Here is a 17,927-nt window from a genome sequence, read left to right as displayed (position 1 = left end):
GCAGCAAAGGGCCCAAGCCCATTGGAAAACAGAGACATGCAGACTTATGTTCAATAGTCCATAGTCAATTCAAAGAGCATATACAATAATTATCATGTCAATTGATTATTCACTGTGCTATAACTTGGTTGGTAGCGTGGTAAGAGAATGCACATATTAAATTCAATAATGTAGCCATATGTGTCGATAGCTAATAAAAACGGTGCATGCAGCCAACCATAGGTAACCAATGTTATATGTATTTATATAGAGCAGAGCTAGATGAGCGGTTAACTGAACACGTATATGACATCAGACATATCACCCTATTAGATATGAGGGCACTTGTGTGAATGATGATTACATTTAGTTTTGACATGGTTCATGACGGCTCAATGGAGGAATAAGCAAAGAGTAAGAAAAGCTTAGCTTGTCGGTGCTCGATGATTTACGACTGGAGGAGCTGGTGCCCGATGATTCTTTGTTTATAATTGTGGTCGAAAAGACTCGTCAAGTAGATGGGTGAAGTGGGGCGCAAGAAGTTGCGAGAGCGTTAGTTGTTTGTGACACTGCTGTGGTGAGGTGTATTATCTCTGATGGTTGGCGGAGAGTTGCATAGCGGTTGGCAGAACCTTGCATAGCAGTTGTCAGAGCATTGTTTAGCGGATGGCGGAGCTTTGCGTAGCTGTTGTCGGAGCCTTGTGTAGCAGATGGCTGAGCATTGCTTAGAGGATGGCGGAGCCTTGCATAGCGGTTGTCGGATCTTTGCTTAGCAGTTGGCGGAGCATTGCTTGGCGGTTGTCGGAGCATTTCTTAGCGGATGGCGGAGCATTGCTTAGAGGATGGCGGAGCCTTGTGTAGAGGTTGTCGGATCTTTGCTTAGCAGTTGGCGGAGCGTTGCTTGGCGGTTGTCGGAGCATTGCTTAGCGGATGATGGAGCCTTGCTAGCGGTGTGACCTCTTGGATGAGGCTCATGGCGGAATTCAAGCTCATGGCATAAGCTCTTAACGGAAGCTCATGGCGGAAGCTCTTGGCAGAAGCTCACGGCGGAAGCACTAGGAGCTTGTCCTTGTCGGACGCTTTAACCGCTACGGAGGCTAGAATCCTAAAGCTGAAATCCAAAATTGACATGACCAGGATGAATCAAAGGCTTGTCGTGGTGGTTGACGCTGGGCTTTTGGCAGTAAGATGGTGCTGTAGCTGCTGTTGTGAGAAGCTGCTGCGATGCTTGATGGTCTACGTCAAGATTGTTAACGGGCCGATACCTGATGTTCAGAAGCTATCTGTGTCGTTTAACGTGTCAAGAATGCAATAAGGAGAGGACTTGGTGCCCAGAGCAAATCCTGGGTGTCCAAAGGAAATTCACAACCAAAATGGCTTTGTTACCGCCAAGGATGGGATGAAATAGGCACACAAAGTAGTGTTTTTTTTTTTTTGAGTGGTATGGCGTTGACCAGCCTTGTTGACGTTGACTGAGCTCAAGGATATAGCCTTGAATTGTCATTGATCAACTTCGAATTGACATTAACTGAGCTTAAGTGTGAAAAATTGACGTTGACTGAGCTTAAGTGTGAAAAGTGACGAAACCTTTATGTCGACTTCCCACAGACGGCGCCAATGTTAACGTTAGAGAATAAGAGACTCTAGTTAATGTTAGGGTAAGAGAGAGAGTGAGACACGATGTATAGTGGTTCGTCTCCCGCCTTAGCGGGAAACTACATCCACTTTAATGTTGCACTATATGTGTTTGGGCCTTGCTGCCCAACATGATTACAAGAGATGTTGTAATGGGATGATGAGTAAGTGGGAAGGAGTCCCCTTTTATAGGGAAGGGAGGCTTCTTCCTTCACTTGTTTTCCAATGTGGGATGCAAAAACAACTATTCTAGTCTAGAAAGCATGTTGTGAAGGCAACTTGGCAAGGTTGGGAATTTGACTTCCCGGCAAGCTCTTGAGCACTTCCGACTATCACGGCGTAGCTTGGACATCGGGCTATGGAATGCATATCGCGGTTGGGTCCCACCATGGCTTGTGAGGCCCCCAAAGAGGGTGTTACATATACTTGGTGACATAGTTATTTCTCCATACTAATGGAAGTATGTACAATTATCAAAGTTTGAAACTAAAAGAATGAATTTAAGTGTTTTAATCTCAACCCTTGAAATTAAATCCAATGGGGGGTGACCACAAAATTCTTGATTACTAGTTGATAGTGTGATCATCACTGTTATTATCTAAGGGGCATGTAAACCACACTCCCTTTTTATTTTTTAATATTTTCCTGATCTTTGGGACATGTAATTTTCCAATATTATCCTTGCATTATTCTTTTATTTTCTTTGATGGTTTGTGGACAACTGGAGATAACTCCTGATGTCTTTCGTCTAATGCATTGACCGGAGAGACTGAACATCTCTGCAAATTGACATATCTGCCAAAAGTAAAGACCATGAGCAACAATTGCAACAATTAAAAAAAAAAAAAAAAGCTATAGGATGAGATGAATTAGTAAAATTGACCTTGGGTTGAAGAGCTTTGCAGCCACCACAACCGGGAGAGAAGAAATCAAGTGTGACAAACTTATCTCTAGCATTTGATATGGAATCCACAAGGTCTTGTGCTGATGTTACCTCTTTTCCCACCATTTTAGGAGCTTTACCGATTCGAAAACCCGATTGCTGATTCCCCACAACAAAATAAATCAGAGATTTGAGTATCAAAGTTTTGATTCAATTGAATATTTGGGCATCATCATCGAATGGAAAAAGATAGAAGACGAACCTGAAGTTGTGAATTAATGGTTGGGAATTGCAGATCCCTTGCAGTGGGAAAGGGTAGTCAAAGTTGTTGAAGCCCAATCCGTTTGCCATGAAAGTTAGTCTTTGATGAGAATGATAATGGTAGATTCGAAGATCCTGAAGTCTTCGGAAATAAAAAGATGTTTTGAACTTTTGATGATGGCATGACGATAACAAATTGGTTTTGCTACAACCACCTCTGCCAAAGATCTCCATCTTGTATTTCTTCAGGTAAGGGAGCTGGGAGAGAGAGAGAGAGAGAGAGAGAGAGAGAGGGCAAAATGGGAAAGACATGCAGAAAAGTTATAAAATTATAAAGTATAAAAAGTGGGAGTGTGGTTTGCAATTTGGGGAATGCAAATTTCACTCCCCTTATCTAAATGCCTCACTTGGTCCACATACATAGAATTGATGGGAAACTTATTCCTTTGCTTTTTTCATGACGATAGGAAATCGAGATTCTATATAAAAAAAAGGGTTTTTGTCCATTTACCCCATTTTTAGAGATTTTTTTCCCACTTACCCCATTAAGTTTTTTTAATTCTCTCTTACCCAAAACACTCTAAGGAGGTCTTCCCTAATACCCCATTAAGATTTTTTTTTTGTTTTTATTTTTTTTTTAATACCATTTTACCCTCACCTTTGTTACTTAGAGAGAGAGAGAGAGAGAGAGAGAGAGAGAGAGAGAGAGAGAGAGAGAGAGAGAGAGAGAAAATGGAAGAGAGAGAAACCATAGGGGACTTCGCCGGAGCCCGGTCACCGGCCGCCGGATTCTGGCAAACTTTCGCCAGATTCCGGTGGCCCGAATTGACCGGAATCCGGTCACTGGCCGCCGCCCACCTGACTTTTTTGAAAACCTCACCGGAAAGGTTTATTGCTCCCCAATAGACGTCTATCAGCCATGTATTGCCCCCCAATAGACGTCTAATTCCCCCCAATAGAACTTTCAGTCGCCAAAATGGGAACTAATATTCCTAAATTTAGATAAATAAAACTTTGATTACATTAAAAAAAAAAAAATTACATCAATTCAAAACGTCTATTTCCCCCCAATAGATCTTTAACAAGCCTATATTGCCCCAATAGAACCGTTTTTTTTTTTTTTTTCATTTTTCTTTCATTTTGAGCTTATGAACCAATTTAATACCATTACTTAAAAAAAAAAAAATCCTTCTAATTTGGGCACCCTAGCATCCTACACACCCAGCAGCCACCGCATCTGATTTGCCGATCAAAGCCCGGCTGCCCAGCTTTCTTCCAAAGACGCCACGTCGACTCTCGACCCCGACACCGTCCTAGATTGCGACAAGACCGACGACCACGACTTTCTCAACTGCGCCTTCAGAGACCGCTCCTACCACGAGCTCTTCATTCGCGGCAATCGGTAATCCAATTTCTACGATTTTGATTTCGCCTCAGTAGAAAATGAAAATTCGAAGTGTTAGGTAATTCGATTTCCTCAATTTGTTTCAGGATAATATGGTCAACAGGTCCACGAGTATGCAAGAGATTCACCTTGCCTTCTCCAGTAATCAAGATACTTCAATTTTGCTTGGACTTGATTTGATCAGAACTCGGACTTCGAACTCGACCCGGAAAAGGCCGAGAGAGGAAAAGGAGAAGGTGAGCTTGTCATAAATCGATGAAGAGAATCAGAGGCAAGTAGGCTCTGATCGTCGACGCCATTGATGACGAGCTGGTCGCTTTCGCCGCCGGGGGAGCCATGATGTTCAGTCACCGGCGAGAGAGAGAGAGAGAGAGAGAGAGAGAGAGAGAGAGAGAGAGAGAGAGAGAGAGAGAGAGAGAGAGAGAGAGAGAGAGAGAGAGAGAGAGAGAGAGACGAGTTGATGAATGAGAAAGTGTTGGTATGGTTGTAATTTCTTAATTATAGGGAGGGCAAAATTGTCATTTTAATTTACACTGGGTAAGTGGGATTAAAAAACTGTTGTTGGGGTAAGTGAGATAATTTTGACTTATTTTGGTGTTTTGGGTCAAGGACAAACAAAATTATGCACCTAATATATTTAATACTAACGCTATGAATTAACAAGAAAAAATAAATCCGAAGGATGATGGAGGGATTTATTTTCCCTTTTATTTTTACATGGAGGAGGAACCATTCCCAATGCTACACTTACCAAACATAGAAACATAGGAGTGAAGAAATTTCTTTGTTCCAAAGTTTATGATCCATGAAAACAAACTATACATTCATCATTCATCTCTTTCCTCTCCTTTATCATTGGGTTAACCTAAAAAGTTACTTCATCAATTTATAAAGAAGTCTCCAATTGCAGCTGCGAGCATGATTAAATTAACAATTAAATAAAATTATTTATACATATGTAATTCTTGTCTCTTAATTTTCTATTAGTCGGTTCAACCCGACTGAGTTGACTCGGATCCGAAACTATCCGGTTGAGCTAGTGCTGACATATAAACACACCCGACCTGGACACCCAATGGGCCTAACCCCAAAAGCAATCCATTTACTGTGGGCCTTCTCAGAAAAAGCCCAGATGAAGTCGGCCTGATTTTTATCGTCTCGTCACAAATAAAGTTAGGGATACAAATTACAAATCCAAATTCTCAGTCTCTCTCTCTCTCGGTCTCCTTCCTCACCGAGACTGCGCTTCTCTCTCTCTCCTCACTTCACCTCCCACTCTCAAGCACGGCGGCGAGCCTCCGACGCAAACCCTAGCTCTCTCTCTCCGCCGCAATGAACTGCTCAAGTAAGCCACACTCTCTCTCTATATCTCTTTCTCTGTTCTCTTCTCTCGCATTCGCTGCTTTACTTTCGCTGATCTCTCTTCTCCGTCCGTACAGTCTCCGGTGAGGTGCCGGAAGAGCCCGTGGTCTCCAGGAAGTCCGGCCTGCTCTTCGAGAAGCGGTTAATAGAGCGCCACATCTCGGTACGTTCGTCTCGCTCGCTGCGTTCGTTCTAGGGTTTTGGTTTTGTGCTGTACCATTGCTCACTGTTTGAAATTTCTTGCTTTAGGCTGAGTTTGTAACTATTGCATTTTGTTTATGCTAAATTATTGCAATTTTAGTGCTACTTGGACTGAGTGAGTTGTTGTGGTGGTGTTATTGCATTAGGAATATGGAAAATGCCCAATCAGTGGCGAAGCACTTACGGCCGAGGATATTGTTCCGGTTAAAACTGGCAAGGTATGCTTGATTTCACAATTTGTTTAATTTTATTTTGTTTTCAGTACAACTATTGGTTGAGTTGGAACTTAATGTTTGGTCAGAATATATATGAGAGGATTATGAGTTAAACTAGTTGGAATGTATTGATTATTATAGCTTTCTGTGTCGATTCACTCTGATGGCTTCCCGTGCAGATAGTGAGGCCGAGACCTGTACAAGCTGCGAGCATCCCTGGCATGCTCGGAATGTTTCAGAATGTAAGTCTTCTGATTATACTCTTATAATGCTAATTATCTTGTAAATTTCAATGTTTGTTCCAGACTCTGTATGTTGTTATTATTATTATTTTTTTAAGCAATTGTACAATTTTTTGTCCTTTTATTGTCTTTTTATAACATAGTATGCTAAAGAATGTTCATTTTATATGTAGTCGTTTAATATTTAGTGGCTTTGATACTCTTATCAATAGGAATGGGATAGTTTGATGCTATCCAATTTTGCGATGGAGCAACAGCTACATACAGCGAGGCAAGAGTTAAGTCATGCTTTGTATCAGGTACTGCCAACTACCTAATATACTTTTGGATCCTGTATAGTTTTCTGTATGAAGTGTACCCTAGTTTAGTTAATGTAATTGAGTTCTCAGTGATGTGATGAAATGTGGTGATATTATCCGAAAGATGCCTTATTTACAATTCTTTGGTCTTTTAATTGTTGTGTTTGCTTTTCGACTTGGCATAATTTAATCAAGTTTGCCATATCACTTTTGCACTTGAATATGTTGACAGTTGGGTCGAACGGTTCAAGGTCTGTTTCTTGAATCAGAGAAGGATCATTATTAGTCCCTACATGACTCACATGAAGAACCTCATAAAAATCTGAGTTTTTCAACACATCCTTGAAAAAAAACTGTCTTGAAATCTTTTACAGGATTTTGAACTTTGACATTCCATAGTTCTTGTTATCTTTGTTATATGTTCATTGCCAGTAGGGCATTGTTGTTAAGCATTCTCATCTGCATGTCCTTAGATGACTTTATTCATTCTTTGGAATTGTATTAAAATTAGTGTTGTCTGCGGCATTGAAATGTGTGAACTTTATTCATTCAATATATGGTTGTGGTTAAGGGAGATTTGAAGAGGATGATGTCCTATATAACTTCTTTTTCTTCTAAACTGCATAACTTCTTTCTTCTGCATTTTGTTCAATTTTTTTAGTAATTCAAAAAGTGGAATATGACTGTGGTCAAGTAACCTAATTTTGGTTCTCGGTTGCATCTTGGCAGCATGATGCTGCTTGTCGTGTTATTGCAAGACTCAAAAAGGAGAGGGACGAAGCAAGATCTTTACTTGCTCAGGCTGACAGACAAATTCCTATGTCAACCCCATCTGCTGTTGCAGTGAATGCTTCTGTCCATAGCAATGGAACACAAGGTTCTTTCCCTGCCTGAATTTTGGTATATTTGATATAATTTCATAAAATCAATCTATTAACACATTTCTGATCTGTGTTCTATAGTTGCTGATGACCAGTTGGGATCTGGTGTGAGGAATATACGCCCTGGGATATCTCCTAATATCCTAGCTGAGCTGACAGATTGTAATACAGCACTATCACAGCAGCGAAAGAAGCGACAGGTACTGTTTATGCAACTGTTCATTTCACAAATATCACTTGCTGAAGCTTCAATATTGGCTACTGTGTGTGTGTATATATTTTGACTTGTTGAGATAAGGTGTTAGTGAAGTTCTGGTGTCCTCACAGCATTTATCTTACAATTTCTGATTGTTCATTATTCAGATATCCTCCACGTTGGCTCCTATTGATGCTTTGGAGAGGTATACTCAGATATCCAGTCATCCTCTTCATAAAACAAGCAAACCAGGAATTTTGTCGATCGATATTCATCATGAGAAGGTATGCTTTTTATTTTTTATTTTTTATTTTGCCTATAATTTATTTCTGCTCAAGCATTGCTTCTGTATCAGACCTCAGCAAAAGAGTTTTAGCATTCGAAGGATAGGGTGGTGCTAAGTTTTGATACGAATATTTTGTAGAATCCTTGAATAATTTTTGTTGCAAGCTTTTGCTACTGGACCCTGCTAATGCATTTGTTGTGCATCAGGGTTTACATAAAGCTTATGTTTTGTTATACTCACATATAACTTATCGAAAAGAAGGCACTAAAACAGGCCATTTCTTTAATACTTAGGTTGAACTCATTATGTATTCACTTTTCTTATCCAAATATCTTTTTTCTTTGCCAGGACATCATTGCAACTGGAGGGGTTGATACAAATGCTGTAATCTTTGATCAACCATCAGGCCAAATTTTATCTACTCTTAGTGGTCATTCAAAGAAGGTTACCAGCGTTAAATTTGTAGGTCGCGATAATCTGGTCATAACTGGGTCGGCCGACAAGGTAAGTTGCATTTATTTTGTTCTCTTTTGGTTTCGTACATCTATATTTTAGTGCTTTTAGAAGCTTTGCATGTCATTCAGTCTGGTTATTGGCATGGCCATTGATAATTCTGCATACTCTATATTAGAGAGCTTGACATGGGGTTTTTGTTTAAAACACGGATCAGCAAGAGTTTAAATGGATATGGTAATTTTTTCATATAACTTTACCTGTGTTGGTCATCAACCTCCCCTAAACAAAAGAGATAACAAAAGTTGGAGTTAACACAGTATAGTTCTGTGAAGATGTGATAGCATATGTCTTGCTGTAACGTACTAGATATACTATTTAGTGTACTCCATCCTTCAATGTCTTTATCTTTTATCTTTACAACGTTGCAGACAGTTCGCATATGGCAAGGCTCTGATGATGGGAACTACAACTGTAACCACACTTTGAAGGATCATACAGCTGAGGTAAATAATTTTTGACTCGACCTATTCTCACAGCAATTGCACTGAAAACTATGCTGAGTAAAGCCTGCCCTTCAATTGCACATAATGTTGTGAGCAGCTGAGCAGCAAAATGAAAAAAGGAACAAGGCATCTTAAAGGATCATGGAACTGTATATTCCTCTTGTTAACCTTTACAAAAGTTGGCAGGACATGTTGTGCTTGTTATGTATTTTGTTTTTGTTGTAAATGCTAAAAATTGTTGTTTGCCAAATTGATTTTATCATTTGGAAATTGGGATCTCATGCCATTGACCAAAGAGAGATAGGAAGCGGAAGAGGCATCTAGACGCTGATCATTTAATTCATCTGTTTAACTTCACCATACTCGCAGCACTTCTTTAACCATTTTTTCATTTTGTTGGGGTTTATTCTGTCTTTCTTTGTCCCAACTTATGATGTGTTCCTGTATTATAATAAATGTGGTACAGTTATGGATAGTTTTTATCATAAAACTATCTGCTATCTGGTAATTGCGTCTGTTTTGTATATATCTTCTTGGGTGCTGCCTAGAAGAGATTTATTATTTATTTATTGTTGTGCTAGTGATGTGATTTTGAAGCAATGCAACTCAAAATTTTCAGGTACAAGCTGTTACTGTACATGCCACAAATAACTACTTCGTGACTGCATCTCTTGATAGTACATGGTGCTTTTACGATATTTCCTCTGGGTTATGTCTGACACAGGTTATAATTCTCTCTCATGCTTACAATTCATTTATAGGCGAAGTGTCAAAATTCAGAAAAAGAATATTATTGTGCAGTTACAGAGATACACTTCACCAGTCATTATCTCTCTACCTCTCTTTTTTGAAATGATCTCTATACCTTTCTTTGATGCAAGAAAGTTCTTTTTGCTCTTTAGGTTGAGGATACTTCAGCGTCTCAGGGTTACACATCTGTGGCCTTTCATCCTGATGGTCTCATCCTCGGAGCAGGTACCTCAGAGGCTGTTGTCAAAATTTGGGACGTAAAGAGTCAGGTGTGTAGTGGTCTTTTTCTGCTTTAGTCCTTGATTCTTTAATTCTTGATTATAATTTCATTACTTCTATTGATTAACAGACAAGGGTTGCAAAGTTTGATGGACATGTTGGGGCAGTAACTTCCATCTCCTTCTCCGAAAATGGTTACTTTCTGGCGGTAGGTATTTGCTGTTAGATAAATAGATAGAGAATTAGATAATACCTTATTCTGTTGTCTTACATTTGAGTTGCATCAGACTGCTGCTAGTGATGGTGTTAAACTTTGGGATCTGCGCAAATTAAGGAACTTCAGGACATTTACTCCATATGGTCCTGATACGCCAACAAACTCTGGTATGTAGTTTTCCATACTATTCTTTACATAGTTGTTCCAGGAATCAAGTAATGACGTGCATTTTATTAACACTAAGACTGTAAAAGTCTGTTGAATTGGTTGAAAAATCGATTTCTTGGTTGACAGTTATTTTCCATCTTAGTTAGCATTGCTTTTAATATCATACAATTCTGGCCCAGAAAATGGAGTATAATGAAAGCTTTCTCTTGCAGTTGAATTTGACTTCAGCGGGAGTTACCTTGCAGCTGCAGGCTCCGATATAAGGTCAGTTTTGGTGAAGTTACATTTTCGGACTAATCACTGGTATAAATTTATTTGACGGAATTAAGAGTTTGATGCCTTGTTCATGTATGTTTGGTTACTATTGAAAGCTTCGCATGCTATGAAGTTACATTTTTGGATTAGTCACTTTGTACCCGTGTTCATGTATGTTTGTACTATTGAAAAGCAAACCCGTGGACTCCAATTCCCCTACCATTTTATGCCTTCTTCCTTCCCCTTTTAAGAAGATAATGAAGTGGAATTTTTGGCGTTGAAGTACTTAGCACGTCTATTGTGGCCTTTAGGAAAATTGGAATTTGGCTTAATTATTTGTTCCCAAAGTAGCAACATTGCTCTATGAATGAATGTGAGAAAGCTGATATTGCATATTTTGTGAATCCTCTGTGAAATGATAGGATCATAATAATTTTTTCTATTCACAAAACTCTCATCTCCTAAGGCCAAATATTCTGCCAGTATTTTACTTTCATGCAGCTTCCGAACACTGATTTTGGGTCTTGTACTTCTGCAGAGTCTTCCAAGCTACTAGTGTCAAATCAGAATGGAACACTATCAAAACTTTCCCTGATATGTCAGGCACAGGTTACTTTACTTCTGCTCACCTGTCATTTTTTTGTTAAATTGGAATTAGTCTGATGTTCCATTCCAATTTTATGTTTTTTTTGGCCCTTCTTTTGAACCGACAATTCATTTGGTTTTAGGTAAAGCAACAAGTGTAAAATTTGGCCCAGATGCCAAATATATTGCAGTAGGATCAATGGACCGAAACCTACGGATTTTTGGCTTGCCTGGCAATGATGTTGAGATGGAGTCCTGAAGTGAATTGTTTAAAGTTGTCCCATCTCACAAAGTGAAATGATTTTGAAGCCGCAGATGCTATTTTGCAACTGCTTGTTAGATATTTGTGGGCATGGACGGGGATTTGAACTTTTGAAGCAAAAGTGTACTTATGCGCATTCTGCCCTGTATTTCATGTGTAGTGTCAGCTGAGTTTTTAGACATTTTTAGGAAGAAAAAAAGAGAAGGAAAACAGAATGAGGTTGAGATTAGTTGGAATGCTTAAGAGATTTTTCATTATCTTGGCATCGTATACTCTTTTAATTGCTGATGTTGTAGTGTTGTACTAAATTTTCATATGTTCTTAATGAGATTCTAGCCTTCTAGAGATCTCGCCTTATTTCATGTTTTAAGCCTTAAAAGAGGTAACATCAAATTTTAAGCCTTAAAGAGTAACATCAAAAGTAGGTCCTCCTTTTTAACCTTCATGCTTTAAGTTTCTTTGATATATAGATTCCATTGATATTGAAAAGAGGAGGCCTCCCTCAAACTGTATTTGATGTTATATTATGCTTGTTATTTGTTTCCCCCATCTCCACTTTGATGGTCCTTCTCTTCCCCTTAACGTTAAATTTGGCCCTTGGTGACATATCTCACCTTGAGGATATGAGCATCTAGTAGGCTATGGAGGAGCTTGTCAAGCTTCGGGGTAACAACTCCACGGGCCATATGCCTTCTTAACATCAAGCCTGCGCCTTGTGTGTGTCTCCCCGGCAAACCCGGAAATTCGAAGAAGCTGCACTTATTCGTGGATCTGTCTTTTTTATTTTACTTCTTTGCCAAGTAGCTTAACGAATTCGGTAGCTTAACGACTTCGGCGGTAGGCTTACCGAGAACGGAGGTTATATCCGCCGTTAGATCAAGTTAGTGACCAATAACTACATCAACTACTCAACTTCGAGCTCAGAAATCTCCGGTGGTACTTTGCTATCTCTATAATAATATTGCTGTATATTTATCATTAGAGGCATAATTAGGGTTACGCACAGACGAATTCAAGCCAAGGAAACACCGTTTAGTATAAACCATAGCTAGTGAAGGGAGAGTCCCTTTGGACGTACGAGACATCGAGATTATGGAAGATGATGCTGATCGAATATCGCAGTTGCCGGAAGCCATCATGGAGAAAATCCTCTTTCTCTTGCCAGCCATGGATGCAATTCGTACAAGCTTCTCCTCCAAGACATGGCAAAGTCTATGGAACTCCTTGCCCGTCTCCAATTTTGATTTCCTTAACGATCCAGCATTTGGTCACTATAGATATAGTAGTTATGTTCCATCTTATTATGAGCATTCAACAGTAAAGAAACTTATAGCTAAAATCGATGAATCCTTGAAAATACTTGAAGAAGATGAAGAGCATCATCAGAAAAGGATCATAGAATCTTTTAGGGGAAGAGGGACCTTGTTTAGGAATGAGTACGAAGCTTCTCAGTATCTCAATCCTTGGATCAAGCTGGTGACCAATAACCCCATCAAAGTGCTAGAGCTCCACTTTAAGGCCATGCATAGAATAAAACTTTGTCGCTGGCCCTTTCCTTATTCTCTTGGTGTTGATGGAACTTCATTAGTCGTGTTGAGGTTAAGTCATTGTCTTTTGGAGCCCTACACGTTGGAGAGTCAAATAATAGCTTCAAAGGACAAGAGATTTCCCTTCTTAAAAGAGATCAGTTTGCTGCGTGTTAAATTTAATGGTTCCCTTGTTGATGAACTCCTTTCAAGATGCCCTTCGCTTGAGACTTTGAAACTCCATCACTGTTTAAACCTCAAATCTCTTCGAATTTGTGGAGCCATGTTTCCTAAGCTCAGCACGGTTTCCCTTGTACTCGGGGAAACTCTTGATTACAAGATTGAACTTCCTAATCTTCATACTCTTTGTATGGAATCTGTTCCCCCTCGTTACGACGAGCTTGGAGAAGTTTGCTGTAGTAATGTGAAGAAGTTGAGTGTTTGCGCTCCTCCGAATGAATTCATCAGTACCAACCAATTTCTTGAGAAACTTATAGCCAAGTTTCCCCTTCTTGAGGATCTGACTTTGTCTGCCACTTTAGATTCAGCCGAGACGAAAATCTCTAGTCATCAACTCAAGAAATTGACAATAATAGCTAATGCAGGAATAGAAAATCATTATGGTTATATATGGGAGCTCAACCTAGACACTCCAAATCTTCTGTGTTTCTTGTGCAAAAGTTGTGGAGCTCGCAATATTTCCTTGAATTCTACCAAGTTAGAAGTAGTTAATCTTGAGATAAAGATTGGATCTTATGTGCAGATTGGACCTGGACCTTGTCTGTACCATATTGGCACGCTATGGTTTCTTGGACTGCAACAATGTCTACGAAACTTTACTCCACATGACGCATTGAACGTAACAATTAAGCCTCTGAGCAGTGTAAGTCCTCCAGAAGTACTTCATTCCAGTGGTTTATATTTATGTAGTTGTATCTATCACCTTACATCCTTGAAAATATGTAGGTCGCATTTTCTCTCGAAGAACTAAGAGAGGAGAATTTTCTTCCTTTGCCTGAAGTCCAGCACTTGTGCTTGGAAGATACTGCATCATTTTCATATCGTCCAGCTGCACTAGATTATACAAATCTTATCGACGGCTTACTCTGGAGTTTTCATCCAGTAACTCTATCCGTACATGTCATTCTCGGCAATTCACCTAACAACAATTTAATAAAGGTACGCATAAGGTGAATAAGTGTGTCGATATTTGATTAAACTTGGACAAAGAAGCTGATTTATTAACCCTGAGTTTTGTTCATTTCAGTTCATTTACGAGAAGTTAATCTGTAGGGACGAAAATCCTCTCTGCTGCAGAGAAAACCATGTCAAATGTTGGCGGCATTACTTGAAGTCAATCAAGATTCAAAGCTTTACTAAAGGACAGAATTCTTATGGCAGGGAGTTGTCCAGCTTATTGGCAAATCTTGAAGAAGTTGAGGAAGTCACTTTTGAATTACAATGGTTATCAAACAATTAGGCAACTACCGTACTGGAACAAATAAATATGTGCAATTACCAAGCATATAACTCTGGTTGATTGGTCTTCCATTTACTATATATCTAGAGCATCAGAACTGTATTACAGTAGCTGTTCAAATATGCTTACAACTACATAATATAAAGAAACTATATTTTAAAGGCATTATACTTTTGCATATAGCAACTAAGATGATGAGCTACATTTTTCAAATCTAATTACTTTGTCATTCATCCCATGTCAAATTCAACCCTCCTATGTTCAATACTGGAGTAAACTAGAAGAAATGAAAAAGGAATGGAATCATAGACAGATACATCTATAGATACAACTGAGCAAAATGTTGAAGCTTCGCTGCAAAATCATTTTAGCTTGTATCAAGAAAGATACCGTGATGCATGTGTAAAGCCCCAAAGCTGCATAAGCGAAAAAATGCATGAGTATTGTTCAATAGAAATATGGAGCCAAAGTCTAATTTGATGCTAAGATAATGATTCCTTGTAAAATTTTGACATAGTACAATAAAGAAAGCATAAATTTTTTTATCAGTTCGTGTGCTGAGTAGTACTTTCCTAGCATCCGCATTTAAGTGTATCTGTTTAGTTACACATCCTAGTACATAAGTGGGTGGAACAATGCTGAGAACAGTCCTATCAATTCAGTATAGTGCGCTCTAGAATAGGAGTGTTGAAAAATGATTTTGGTCAGTGGCAATAAAGTGGCTAGTGACAAATTGATAAGAGTACTGATATAATCCAACCTTAGAGAGTCAAATATAAGGAGATTACCTCAACATTCTTCAATTCAAACTCTGGTTTATGAGCCAAGCATAAATTCCCAAATGTTTCACAAGGTCCGCTAGTTCCGCTTAACCTTAAACAGTTGACAGTATACAATAACAAAGAAAAGGACGTATAAGTCTTTCTCCATCTGATTATGGGAGGAAAACAGTGCAAGAGTAAAGTTACTTACAGATCTCCATCTAAGCATAAAGCAAAGTTACCGCCACCCCCAAAAGCTAGCAGATCATTCAAACACATGTAATAGTAACGATTGGCTCCTGTTTGCACAAAATGAACAAAGCATTAGCACGTTTTCAATTAGAGAAAAGAAAAAATAAATGGGAAAAGTGCACCATTTGATTTCTAGCGTCCTAAAGGCTTCTGCATTGCTTTACATTTAACCGAGTACAATTAACTGTAAACTTTTAAGAGCTTTACAACAAGGACCAATTCATATAAAGGGCAACTGACATCTCAATGAAGTGGTTAACATGATACTCTTTGCAGAGTCAAAGACAGAGGTACCAGTTAGCATCTCTAACTCCAAAATGCACCCCAAGTGCCAGTGGTCTTGGTATGTAGTACATACCAGTTATCTTGTCTCTTGACCAATCAACAATCATAGCAACATTTCCGAGTATTCTTAAGAACTTGAATATGCAAGTAAATAGGATAAAGGGCTCACCAGTTGGTCTAAATAGCCTTGGTTGACCATATCTGGTAGTGAAAACAAATGCCTGGTTCGTTCCCTATAACCAAATGTAAGCGTAAGAAGATGTTTACATTAAAGAGGAGAAAAACTAAAGTTTGGAGATCTAAAATAACATCGTCAGAAAAGAATTTAACAAATATATTATTCATCCTACCAAAAAAACAGATAAAATTTCATAAACTTAAAAGCATGTTTACTTGATATTTTCTCTTTGCCGTTGGTTTCAAGGGGCCCTCTAGGAGTCCACCAAACACAGCACCTTGTGTATCTCCACCAATCTAGAAAGCGTAAATACATCTAATTATCCACACATTCCTAAAAAAATGATTCAAATTCCCCAATTTTCATATAGCATTGGCAGGGACATTAACATACCAGCAGACATGGACCGGAAACTTCAGCGCTCTTGCGAATTAGTGTACGGAGTGATATACCATGTTTTGCCGTACTGCCCTTCATTCGAAAGAATTGATACTGAATTGAAATCCACAAGCAAATAATGGAATACTAATTCTCATGAAGGGAGGAAGTTCTCAATAAACTTACCTGTATAGTAAAACCCATTGGCACCCTTTCACTATATTAGGAAGAGAAGAAAGCAAAAATTCAAGCAAGTCTGAGGAGATGAAGACAGAGTCATCCATGAGATAGGACAGTTGCTTTTCTGAACTTTGCTGTAAAGTTGCTTCTTCAAACACTTCAGACTCACTGGTGCTCCCTCTAGAAGCATGGTCATCATCGTTTTCTCGATCATTTTCAGTTTCCCTGTTCTCACCAGGTGAATGACAGTCTTCAAATGTATCCAAGGTTTCATATTTGGAGTCAAAGTTCACATTACAAAGTGGGACAGATTGCTGGTGCTCGTATGATCTAGATCCACCACCACCTACAGATGGGATAATGGATGAAAAGTACGAAGACAGTGATTTACTCCCTTTAGAATATGACCTGGCCTACACATTTAAAACTTCATGTCAAAACTCATCATTCATAGAACAAACAAAGTTTAAAAAACAACCTTCTGCTTGAAAAATATAAAAGCAAGGAAGGACAGGAAGGCTCATATTTCCCTAATAAATACCCTTCCCAATAACAAAAGGGAAACCGACTGACGAAACCATAACTTTTAGCTTGCATTGTCTGAAAACTCAGTAAGTGAACAAAAATTACAAATGGAGCTAAGTTTCTCAAAATAAAAAGTTCACAGAGTCATCAAACTCAATCAAGGCAGATTCAACCATCATAACAACTACAACAAGTGAATCACCCATACATATGTTAAACAAGCTACATCACTAAAACAATGGCATTCCCTTCTTGCCCATGAATCCAATGTTCTCAACTAGACAAAAAAAATAAAAGCAGACCCATATCATGCAAACAACCCAGATCTGAAAACTCTTGAATAACAATAACAACCCCATCAAGCTCAATCCTTTAGCAAACCCATCAAGCTCAAATCTTTAATGCCAACAAAACACAACACAAAACCAAAAAAGACAGATACTTTAGATCAGGGGATGTGAGACAAAACTCACCTGGGGATTTTCACCCTCATCTGGGGAAGGAACAGCAGAGGCTGAGCTGGGTGAATCGCCAAACAGACGGGAGATCCTCTCGGAAACTTTGTCTTTGAATGTGGACATTGTGATGGATTGAATGAATCTCAGGCCATTATTTTTTTTTTTTTCTGGGTATTTTCGTTTTTTGGTTTTGGGAAAAGATTCTTGCTTTCGGTTTGAGCTTTTGGAATTACAAATGGGTACGTCGCTGAGAAGACGAGTGGCAAAGACAGCAATCAACGGAGAAAAGGAAGGTTAGGTGGGGCACTAGATTTCCTTTCCACCTTTCTTTCTTTCTTTGTTTCATTCCTTCAAGTCTGGTCATTTTCCCTTTCGGTGGTATATCATTCCCGTCCATAAAACTTGGGACAATTTTTTTACTGGTTTTACGAAATTTCCTTCTAATTTGACTGGTTTCCTTATTTGATCCAAATTAAAACTCATAAGGGAAATTGGGTTTTAAACTCATTTGCTAGACATGCACGATTTTTGGCTGTAATCAGGTGATCAAACATCTGTATGGCTTATGTGACATTTCCCAACTAGCACTTGATTTACTGACATTTTTCTACCAATTGTGTTTATGACAATGATATGTTCTTTTT

The 17,927-nt window shown here is 38.9% G+C and overlaps 3 protein-coding genes across 3 annotated transcripts; 2 read left to right on the top strand and 1 right to left on the bottom strand.

The window, feature by feature from the left end:
* The first annotated feature begins 5,350 nt into the window (after positions 1 to 5,350).
* Positions 5,351 to 11,607, top strand: LOC133710845 (pre-mRNA-processing factor 19-like). Its single transcript, XM_062136984.1, has 17 exons — positions 5,351 to 5,508; positions 5,603 to 5,688; positions 5,873 to 5,944; positions 6,121 to 6,183; positions 6,396 to 6,482; positions 7,212 to 7,359; positions 7,445 to 7,563; positions 7,727 to 7,843; positions 8,194 to 8,349; positions 8,730 to 8,804; positions 9,424 to 9,528; positions 9,707 to 9,823; positions 9,904 to 9,981; positions 10,061 to 10,157; positions 10,371 to 10,422; positions 10,952 to 11,022; positions 11,142 to 11,607. Exons 1-17 carry the CDS (start codon positions 5,496 to 5,498, stop codon positions 11,255 to 11,257), a joined length of 1,572 nt encoding a protein of 523 aa, XP_061992968.1. The 5' UTR covers positions 5,351 to 5,495; the 3' UTR covers positions 11,258 to 11,607.
* Positions 11,608 to 12,352: 745 nt separating this feature from the next.
* Positions 12,353 to 14,266, top strand: LOC133711781 (putative F-box/LRR-repeat protein At4g15060). Its single transcript, XM_062137873.1, has 3 exons — positions 12,353 to 13,669; positions 13,753 to 13,965; positions 14,054 to 14,266. Exons 1-3 carry the CDS (start codon positions 12,353 to 12,355, stop codon positions 14,264 to 14,266), a joined length of 1,743 nt encoding a protein of 580 aa, XP_061993857.1.
* Positions 14,267 to 14,313: 47 nt separating this feature from the next.
* On the bottom strand, positions 14,314 to 17,625 carry LOC133712211 (uncharacterized). Its single transcript, XM_062138329.1, has 8 exons — positions 17,299 to 17,625; positions 16,307 to 16,713; positions 16,136 to 16,208; positions 15,958 to 16,038; positions 15,734 to 15,797; positions 15,239 to 15,326; positions 15,055 to 15,139; positions 14,314 to 14,682 (listed from the first exon to the last, which is right to left on the bottom strand). Exons 1-8 carry the CDS (start codon positions 17,404 to 17,406, stop codon positions 14,644 to 14,646), a joined length of 945 nt encoding a protein of 314 aa, XP_061994313.1. The 5' UTR covers positions 17,407 to 17,625; the 3' UTR covers positions 14,314 to 14,643.
* Between the last annotated feature and the right edge of the window lie 302 nt (positions 17,626 to 17,927).

This window comes from Rosa rugosa, chromosome 5, assembly GCF_958449725.1.
Source record: "Rosa rugosa chromosome 5, drRosRugo1.1, whole genome shotgun sequence".
Taxonomy (NCBI): Eukaryota; Viridiplantae; Streptophyta; class Magnoliopsida; order Rosales; family Rosaceae; genus Rosa; species Rosa rugosa.
The sequence above is the reverse complement of the archived record's forward strand: the minus strand, read 5'-3'. Positions and strand labels throughout refer to the sequence as shown.

Coding starts and splice junctions, on each gene's coding strand:
- LOC133710845 (XM_062136984.1), top strand. Junction 7,360..7,444: donor CCATAGCAATGGAACACAAG/GTTCTTTCCCTG, acceptor TGTGTTCTATAG/TTGCTGATGACCAGTTGGGA. Junction 7,844..8,193: donor TCGATATTCATCATGAGAAG/GTATGCTTTTTA, acceptor TTTCTTTGCCAG/GACATCATTGCAACTGGAGG.
- LOC133711781 (XM_062137873.1), top strand. CDS start 12,353: ATGGAAGATGATGCTGATCGAATATCGCAGTTGCCGGAAGCCATCATG. Junction 13,670..13,752: donor CAATTAAGCCTCTGAGCAGT/GTAAGTCCTCCA, acceptor GAAAATATGTAG/GTCGCATTTTCTCTCGAAGA. Junction 13,966..14,053: donor CTAACAACAATTTAATAAAG/GTACGCATAAGG, acceptor TGTTCATTTCAG/TTCATTTACGAGAAGTTAAT.
- LOC133712211 (XM_062138329.1), bottom strand. CDS start 17,406: ATGTCCACATTCAAAGACAAAGTTTCCGAGAGGATCTCCCGTCTGTTT. Junction 16,209..16,306: donor CAATGGGTTTTACTATACAG/GTAAGTTTATTG, acceptor AATGAAGGGCAG/TACGGCAAAACATGGTATAT. Junction 15,327..15,733: donor AAGGCTATTTAGACCAACTG/GTGAGCCCTTTA, acceptor TTGTGCAAACAG/GAGCCAATCGTTACTATTAC.